Genomic DNA, 10,000 nt, shown 5'->3' on the forward strand with positions numbered 1-10,000 from the left:
CCATGTCATTCCATGACATTCCATTCCATGTCATGTCATTCCATTCCATTCCATGACATTCCATGTCATGTCATTCCATGACATTCCATTCCATTCCATGTCATGCCCAGTCATGACATGTCATGACATGGCATGGCATGTCATGCGACATGACATGTCATGGACATGACATGACATGGACATGACATTCCATGACATTCCATTCCATGTCATTCCATTCCATGTCATTCCATGACATGACATTCCATTCCATGACATTCCATGACATGTCATTCCATGACATTCCATGACATGTCATTCCATGACATGTCATTCCATGACATGACATGACATTCCATGACATGTCATTCCATGACATGACATGTCATTCCATGACATGTCATTCCATTCCATTCCATGTCATGTCATTCCATGTCATGTCATTTAGCATTCACAACTACATGTCCACAGGATTACCAAAAACACCTACGTTAGCTCCAAGGTAAGAGCACGCTAACGTTAGCTCGCCAGCTAACTCAGCACAGCATCCTTAACTTCACTTAAAGATGAACTGAACTGGAATTTGAGTAAAGGTGATATAACTGATGTATTTTATTTATTCTCATTGGTACAATGATTAAAATGGCTGAATTTCTACGTCACTGGCATGATAAGCAGCCATAGAAACAGTCTGAGACAGTCGGAGGCTAACGGACATGGCTGAGGAAACGGAAACCAACAGGTCTAGGGGGGGGGGGGGGGGGGGTCATACTGCATTGCCCCTGGCTGCAGTAATGACTTGTATAGGGCTAAGGCAGCTGGGGTTACCATACATTTCCACAGGCTGCCTTTGACAAGGAAACCAGTCCTCAACTCATGGCTAGCTGCCTGAAAACTGGCCAGCCCTCCAACAGACCCTGGATTTCGAGTCTGTAGCGACAGACTATTTAGAGAGCTGTACTTTTGATACAACAGGGTCACTGGTGAGGGTTAAGTCCAACAGACTGAAACCTGAGGCCTTTCCGTCAGTTATTGATTTTTCAGGCTACAGTACAGGGCAGACCGATAGACCAACGGCAAGTACAACACCACCGATGCTATCTGCCGCAGAGACAGGGCGCTGAAACGCTCACATCAGGCAGAGGACAGAGAGGTTTAGCTGTTATCCAGCATGCTAGCAATCTACTAGGCAAAGGGCTGGATGGAACGTTGTTGTGACATACACAAAACACGTACATATTCACTTACACGCACAAATAATAAAGCCTAACGTGTAGGCTTTATAGCGTTGAACAAAACAGACTGACACACTGGGCATCACTGAAAATGAGTCCCAAAACCAAGCTAGATACCAACCGATCCAACCTGGGGAAAGAGCTAGCAGCTAAACACGGTGGAAGCACTAATGTCAAACTCCACAAGCTAGCACTCCGACCATAGACTGTATGAATAAACCATGACTCAGACGATATCACAGATCAATAATAATGTTACTAGCTGCTAACTAAACCACAGCGGGTCTGTAACAGAATCCAATGTCCCTTTCTACTCAGCCTGAAGCTAGCTGATGTCTCAGGGCACATTGTTGATGCAGAGCTGCTACTTCCATAGTAAGAGTATCTGAGCAGTACCATCAACGACCACAAGGAACACATCTGCCACTCTGCACTAGCCTCAAGTCAACGCCAAAACTCGTGACTCCTCCGTGCATCTATGGTCAACCTGGGGTGACTCTCCTACGTGCAGCTCACTTATTTTTTATTTCAAACTTTATTTATTTTGGTTTTAACATTTTGCGTGCAGCTCACTTAACAAGCGAGCCCATTGGATGAATTCGTCCAATCACATTTTCCATTTATCTGCCTCGATTTTCTAAAACACACAGGACCTTTTCTATTTTCTCTAAATGCACACGATATATATAAGCAGTCTCTAGTTCCGAAAATACATAATATGCTTGGATACAATGAATGAGAGTGCATGACAGTAGGCTACAGCCCTCCAACCTCCCACCACATCCCCTCTTATAACACCATCAACCACCAGTACACTATACTGGTCCATTCATACTTTCTATTAATGTAACTTCCAACACCTCTCTCTCACAGCATCAACTATGTCCTATGCATGGACATCCATCAGTAAACGGTGCAGGTTGACCTCTCTGCAACACATGGATGCAGTTGCAGTGTCTACACACACCAGTCTCTACCTTCCTGTCTCTCTCTCTGCCTGCCTGCCTGCCTGCCTCTCTCTCTCTCTCTCCCTCCCTCCCTGCCTCTCCCTCTCTCTCTCTCCCTCTCTGCCTGTCTCTCTCTCTCTCCCTGCCTGCCTGTCTCTCTCTCTCTCTCTCCCTGCCTGTCTCTTGCGGTCTAGATTTAAGAACCTCTACGTTTGTACTTGAGTACATGTAATATATAGTAAATGTACTCTTGAGTACATGTACTTACATTCTTGGTTTCGGTGATCTTTAGCTCCAGTCCGGGGGTTAATTCTGGGATGTTTCTGATCTCCGTGGTGCTGTTGCTATGCGACTGCTGGTTCCGGGCGAAGGCGAACGGGATGTCCAGAGACCGGACATAGAAGAAGACAGTGACAGAGATGTGGAGGAAACACAGCAGCACCACCAGCTTACAGGTCCGGTGTAGGAGGCTGAAGTTAACAGTGGAGTCTCCGGCCATCCCGCCTAGCTGCTCCACCAACTGGGATAGTATTTATAAGCAAACTGGGGCGGAAACGTGACTTTGCCTGTTCCCACCAGGGTCCCTCTAACTTACTGTTAACTTTAAGGCTCCATTTCCGCGGATGTTCGCCTGGAAGCTCCGAAGTTTTTAGAGTTTTTAGGTCAAAGTAAAGCGAAAAGTTCCCCAAAAAAGAAGCCGAATTACAACACACAGTGCTGTTAATAGTTTAACATACGTAACAGTCAGATAGCAGTTAGCTTAAATTAGCTCCCCGTGCGTTCACTTTTAATGTGACGCTGCCCTTCCACCCAGGGTTCCTCTAACTTACGGTCAACTTTTAGGCTCCATTTCCGCGGAAGTTCCGGAGTTTTAGACACCGAAGTTGGGTCAAAGTACAGCGAAAAGTTCCCAAAACAAGAAGCCGAATTACAAAACACAGTGCTGTTAATAGTTTGAGCTACGTCACTGTCAGATAGCAGTTAGCTTAAATTAGCTCCCCGTGCGTTCACTTTTAAAGTGACGTAAACTGTTGACGCTAACTGCTATCGCGAGTTAGCAACGCAGGAACTTCGTGTCTCTTTAGTCCTTTACGAGAAAACGGCTGAAAAAACAGATGAAAAGTCTCCCGCTCAAACAAATACTTTAAAAAACGTAGTTTCAACAAATATAAACTGCTGGTTTCTAACAGCGACGTAAAGAAGTAACGGAGTAACTCGACAGACAGCAGCTCAGACTGCCTCAGGACACGAATGTGTCGGGCTGACGAAACGGTTACTTACACTTCCGCTTACGATTTCAAAATGAAAGTCATTTACCGGAAGAGGAAAACATTTTTCTTTTTTTTCAGTATATTACAATTTATCGTAGGAAAATTGAGTTTGCATTCCTCAAAAAAAACTATCCAAACAGATTCAAAACAGCAAGGCTTCATTGACAACACATACAAAAGATAAAAATAAATAAAAGGTGCATTTAATGCCAAAATAAATGAACTTTTAAAACAGTCATTGTAACAGTAATCAATTAGCTTTCTGTACATATATTATTATATAACACATCATTTATATTTTGAGAACCTGGAAGAGTAAAACTGATAATAAAATATAAATAAAAATATATTTTTTTTATTTAATTTTATTTTAAAAACGGAATTGAAATACACACTTATTTATGTCCGGTTATTATGTGGATATATTATGTTATTTAATGTATGAATAAAAATCTCGCTCTTGATTTCTTTTACATATATATTAACAAAGATATATAGAAAATATATAGAAATCCAGTCACGTGGTGATGACTGAAGTAAAGCGGAAACGCCCCCATGTGGTGAAAAGATGTAACTACAACATCAGGCTTTACTCATGTAATTACTATCTGATTAGGAATCAGGAAAACATGTTTGTGTATTTTTGTTTATGTCGGTTCTTTCTATGTATATGTCTCATTGTAATGTGATTCCATCTGTGTTGGACTTGTTTTATTAATAGAAGAAAAGAAAAAGATAATTTAATACAGTATTATTTACTTACTTGTAATGATTATTCCCTCAACCACATCTAAAAATACCGATCCAAACGTTATCTCCCAAACCCACCAGACTCCATGTAAATAATCAGGACTTTTAGCGTGTATAGAGCCAGCATATCTCCACCAGACTCCATGTAAATAATCAGGACTTTTAGCGTGTCTAGAGCCAGCATATCTCCACCAGACTCCATGTAAATAATCAGGACTTTTAGCGTGTATAGAGCCAGCATATCTCCACCAGACTCCATGTAAATAATCAGGACTTTTAGCGTGTATAGAGCCAGCATATCTCCACCAGACTCCATGTAAATAATCAGGACTTTTAGCGTGTATAGAGCCAGCATATCTCCACCAGACTCCATGTAAATAATCAGGACTTTTAGCGTGTATAGAGCCAGCATATCTCCACCAGACTCCATGTAAATAATCAGGACTTTTAGTGTGTATAGAGCCAGCATATCTCCACCAGACTCCATGTAAATAATCAGGACTTTTAGCGTGTATAGAGCCAGCATATCTCCACCAGACTCCATGTAAATAATCAGGACTTTTAGCGTGTATAGAGCCAGCATATCTCCACCAGACTCCATGTAAATAATCAGGACTTTTAGCGTGTATAGAGCCAGCATATCTCCACATGTAAATGGGTGAATTAAGGGTTTATTTCAACCAAACCAGAGTGGTGATTGTTGGAACAGTGGAAAGATGAACCAAGACGGCTTTTGGTAGTTTGATTTAGTTTCTCTCCACTTTGAATGAAGTGTGTTTTACCATGATAAAAGTCCTGATTATTTACATGGAGTCTGGTGGGTTTGGTGAAGATAATTTTTTTAGAACATTTTATATGTTGTTTCCCAATGGATATTAGTAAAATAAGAGTTCCAAACTCTTACGAAGTATTTCCTTGTATGTTTATTGGTACATTTATGACTTTTAATACTTATTCCGTTAACAATGAAGGTCGGATTTATAATGCCACTGATAAAACAAACCAGAGCGACGTGCTGACGTCACCCACCGTGCGTCAATGTGGAGGAATGTGCGGAAACTTCTTGTCCACTTTTCTCTCTGCGCCGCGTTCGTCGAAGAAGGAAAAAAAAAATTAACTTCTAAAGCTGTAAAGAAGTGAAGACAAAGTGGAGGAAAGTGTGGAAGCGAAGAGCCGGTGAGTTTCCCCCGCTTTTCGGGACTAAAGGTCGGGCTGAAAGTGCAGCTGTTGGCGGCTGAAAGTCGGAGCAGAACAACTGGAAAGTTGTTGGCAGTTTGGAGTAAAATGGAGTCGGTGAAGAAGGCGCTGTCCGGGGCTGATCAGCACCATGGCTAACACTCCGACACACTAACACATGCCAACGGCTCTTTATTTTAAACCTAACCGACGAAAAACACTCCGTTAGTACTTTAAACTCACTTAAACTATCAAAATCAAAATGTCGCTTTTTAATATTCGACTTCTAGATAACTTAACGCTTCTTCCGCAAACTAACGTTAAGTTTTGCTTAACCCTTGTGTTGTCTTCCCGTCGACCAGACTCCATGTAAATAATCAGGACTTTTAGCGTGTATAGAGCCAGCATATCTCCACCAGACTCCATGTAAATAATCAGGACTTTTAGCGTGTATAGAGCCAGCATATTTCCACCAGACTCCATGTAAATAATCAGGACTTTTAGCGTGTATAGAGCCAGCATATCTCCACCAGACTCCATGTAAATAATCAGGACTTTTAGCGTGTATAGAGCCAGCATATCTCCACATGTAAATGGGTGAATTAAGGGTTTATTTCAACCAAACCAGAGTGGTGATTGTTGGAACAGTGGAAAGATGAACCAAGACGGCTTTTGGTAGTTTGATTTAGTTTCTGTCCACTTTGAATGAAGTGTGTTTTACGCTGATAAAAGTCCTGATTATTTACATGGAGTCTGGTGTGTTTATGAATATAAGTAAAATAAGAGTTCCAAACTAATTCCGACACACTAAAACAACATCCCAACGGCTCTTTAATTTAAACCTAGCCGCCGAAAAACACTCCTTTAGTACTTTAAACTCACTTAACTATCTTTTATTCGACTTCTAGCTAACTTCCGCAAACTAACGTTAAGTTTTGCTTAGCTCTTTGCATCACAACCACGACATTAAATAACTTTATATGAACTACACTGACTTGATATAACTTTAAATCAAATAAAACGTCGAAAAAACAACAAACGCCTAAAAAAAATACAAAAAAACGTAGGAAAACAAACTCAAAACGTTAAAAAATAGCGACGAAAAAATAAATGTGATTTGAATCGATACAAACCACGACTTTATATAACTTTAGATCAACTACACTGACTTTATCTTAAGTATATATATTCGCAACCTTACTGCAAAGTACCTCCCTTTTACTTTTAGCTTCCCTAAACCAAACTTCTATTCAAGTTTAACTGTGTTTAAGACTTAATCACGTATGCGTTATCCGGGTGATTTGAGCGTTTCTTCTCTTTCTGTGTAGAAAGTCTGGTTACTTATCTTTTGTATCTTGAAAACTTTCTGTAAATATCTTCATATATGTTCGATCTAAAACTACAAATGTTTGTTGAATGTCTCTGACAGCCTCCGCGGTGTAGTCTGTTAAAGTCGCTGTTTTCCAGAGGGAGTTCTGAACGGGTCTTTTCTCCTTATGGCGCTGTCGACTGAGCTGTGGTGCTGTTTCAAAATGGCCGACAGTCACAAACACATTTTTCAGTCTGCTGAGTTTCCCCAACATAACAATGTGTGTGTGTGTGTGTGTGTGTGTGTGTGTGTGTGTGTGTGTGTGTGTGTGTCTGTATGTATATGTGTCTGTGTGTAGATGTATATGTGTGTGTGTGTGTGTATATATATGTGTGTGTGTGTGTGTGTGTCTGTGTGTAGATGTATATATGTGTGTGTGTGTCTGTGTGTAGATGTGTGTGTGTGTGTGTCTGTGTGTAGATGTATGTGTGTGTGTCTGTGTGTAGATGTATATATGTGTGTGTGTGTGTAGATATGTGTGTGTGTGTGTCTGTGTGTAGTGTGTGTGTATGTATATGTGTGTCTGTGTGTGTGTGTGTGTCTGTGTGTAGATATATATGTGTGTGTGTGTGTGTTTGTCTGTCTGTGTGTCTGCAGCATTAATCATAGTAACTAAATCAGAAGTGTAACTAGATGTTGGTTCTGTAACTTCCTCTGTGTTGTCTCCCCTGCAGAGCTGAACCCAACATGGCCGCTCAGACCGTGTTCTCCTTTCCTGTGGGCGTTTCTCTGGAGGACGCCCCGAGCGACGCGCTGCCCGCCCCTCAGTTGGTGATGCTGGCCAACGTGGCGGCCACGGAGGCCGGCTGCGGTGACAGCAGTGCTGCAGACGAGAAGGAGATGATGGAGCTGAAGACGGTGGGATGCACCTACTCGGACAGCGAGGACGAGAACATCATCAGGTCAGCAGTTAGAGTCACTAAAAGTTTTGTTGATGCTGACACACACACACACACACACACACACACACACACACACACACACACACACACACACACACACACACACACACACACATACAGACTCAGATTATTATTCTAAGTGTCTGACAACATACCTAAAGAGGAAGATCCTTTTAGTTTAACATGAAACAGCCCCGAAATCCCCATCACCAAACCCACCAGACTCCATGTAAATAATCAGGACTTTTAGCGTGTATAGAGTCAGCATATTTCCACCAGACTCCATGTAAATAATCAGGACTTTTAGCGTGTATAGAGCCAGCATATTTCCACCAGACTCCATGTAAATAATCAGGACTTTTAGCGTGTATAGAGCCAGCATATCTCCACATGTAAATGGGTGAATTAAGGGTTTATTTCAACCAAACCAGAGTGGTGATTGTTGGAACAGTGGAAAGATGAACCAAGACGGCTTTTGGTAGTTTTATTTAGTTTCTGTCCACTTTGAATGAAGTGTGTTTTACGATGATAAAAGTCCTGATTATTTACATGGAGTCTGGTGGGTTTGGTGATGGTGATTTCGGGGCTGTTTCATGTTAAACTAAAAGGATCTTCCTCTTTAACTAAAAGGTCTATCTCTGTAGGGATCCATCCCATAATGTTGTCAGACACTTAATAATAATCTGAGCAGAAGTCTGTCTCTCTGCCTGCCTGCCTGTCTGACTCTGTGTCTGGACTGTATATTCCAGGTACAGCTATGACAACCAGAACTACCGAGAGGTGTGCATCATCGAGTACCCCGAGTCTCCCGGCCCAAACATCGTCGCCGTCGTCGTAGGCAACGGCACGGAGGACGGGGAAGAAAGCCACGACGACGACGACGACGACAAAGCTGAAGACTTGTCCCGCTGCGCCAGGCCCCGCCCCTCTGACGCCACCAAAACCCCCGAGCAGGAAGTCAAACGTAAACACCCCCCCGCCGCCGCTGTTGCCACGGCCGCTGTTGCCACGGAGACGGCCAAGAAGAAGAAGCCGTTCCACTGTAAGCCGTGTCACTTCCAGGCGCAGAGCGAGCGGGAGTTCGTCGACCACCTCGGCACGCACGGCGTCAGCAAGATGGCGGTGGTGAGTCGCGTGGAGGGGCGGAGCCGAGCGCGGGCGAAGGACGGGGAGGCGGGCGAGGGCCGGGGGGCGCCAGGCGCCAGCGGGGGCGAGGGGGACAGCGGCGGTGAGGAGGCGGGGGCCAGCGGGGACGTGAAAGGGCTGATCAGGTGTGAGCGGTGTGGATACAACACCAACAGATACGACCATTACATCGCTCACCTCAAACACCACAGCAAGGAGGGAGACGACCACAGGTAACCACGGTTACTCAGCACGTCTGTAGCTATAGAGACGGGGCGCCCCATGTAGGCTGAGTCCTTTGCAGCGGCCCAGGTTCGAGTCCGACCTGCGGCCCTTTGCTCGTCTCTCACCATAATTCTTTTTATACAGGACCTAAGTTTTTCATCACAGCCTTAACTGTGTGTGTGTGTGTGTGTGTGTGTGTGTGTGTGTGTGTGTGTCTCTCTCTCTCTCTCTCTCTCTCTCTGCAGGGTGTTTAAGTGCACTCTGTGTCCTTACACCACTGTGAGCCAGTACCACTGGAGGAAACACCTGAGGAATCACTTCCCCAGCAAACTGCACACCTGCAGCCAGTGCTCCTACTTCTCTGACCGCAAGAGCAACTACGTCCAACACATCCGGACACACACAGGTAGGACACACACCTTCACCTGTCACCAGAGCAGGGGGAATGAGAGGGGGGAACACCAGAGCAGGGGGAATGAGAGGGGGAAACACCAGAGCAGGGGGAATGAGAGGGGGGAACACCAGAGCAGGGGGAATGAGAGGGGGAAACACCAGAGCAGGGGGGAACGAGAGGGGGGAACACCAGAGCAGGGGGGAACGAGAGGGGGAGAAACACCAGATCAGGGGGGAATGAGAGGGGGAAACACCAGAGCAGGGGGAACGAGAGGGGGGAACGCCAGAGCAGGGGGAACGAGAGGGGGAACACCAGAGCAGGGGGAATGAGAGGGGGGAACACCAGAACTGTAGCAGTGTAAATGTAGCCTTTGTAGTCTGTCTGACAGCGATCCAGGTGTGATGTTTGTGCTTTGTTGTGCAGGTGTGCGGCCGTTCCAGTGTCCGTACTGCGACTACTCCAGCTCTCAGAAGACCCACCTGACCAGACACATGAGGACGCACTCCGGTCAGTCTCTCACACACACACACACACACACACACACACACACAGACACAGAGAGAGACACGCGCACACACACACACACACAGAGAGAGACACGCGCACACACACAGACACACACACAGA

General features: G+C 44.5%; 2 protein-coding genes across 6 annotated transcripts in view; one reads left to right on the forward strand and one right to left on the reverse strand.

The window, feature by feature from the left end:
• b4galt1l (DP-Gal:betaGlcNAc beta 1,4- galactosyltransferase, polypeptide 1, like) overlaps positions 1–3,441 on the reverse strand; it is a 24,031-nt gene extending 20,590 nt beyond the window's left edge. For 3 of the 5 annotated variants that reach the window (XM_078259969.1, XM_078259968.1, XM_078259972.1), the window contains exon 1: positions 2,430–3,441. In XM_078259969.1, coding sequence (XP_078116095.1) covers positions 2,430–2,660 — 231 coding nt within the window. In that variant the 5' untranslated portion in view covers positions 2,661–3,441. The remainder of the gene's footprint in view (positions 1–2,429) is intronic. The other 2 variants (XM_078259971.1, XM_078259970.1) reach the window with 1 other exon arrangement.
• Positions 3,442–5,217: 1,776 nt separating this feature from the next.
• rest (RE1-silencing transcription factor) overlaps positions 5,218–10,000 on the forward strand; it is a 15,336-nt gene continuing 10,553 nt past the window's right edge. The window contains exons 1-5 of the mRNA XM_078259973.1: positions 5,218–5,358; positions 7,402–7,629; positions 8,379–8,987; positions 9,225–9,385; positions 9,797–9,880. Coding sequence (XP_078116099.1) covers positions 7,415–7,629; positions 8,379–8,987; positions 9,225–9,385; positions 9,797–9,880 — 1,069 coding nt within the window. The 5' untranslated portion in view covers positions 5,218–5,358; positions 7,402–7,414. The remainder of the gene's footprint in view (positions 5,359–7,401; positions 7,630–8,378; positions 8,988–9,224; positions 9,386–9,796; positions 9,881–10,000) is intronic.

The sequence above is a fragment of the Sander vitreus genome, chromosome 10 (assembly GCF_031162955.1).
Source record: "Sander vitreus isolate 19-12246 chromosome 10, sanVit1, whole genome shotgun sequence".
Classification (NCBI taxonomy): domain Eukaryota; kingdom Metazoa; phylum Chordata; class Actinopteri; order Perciformes; family Percidae; genus Sander; species Sander vitreus.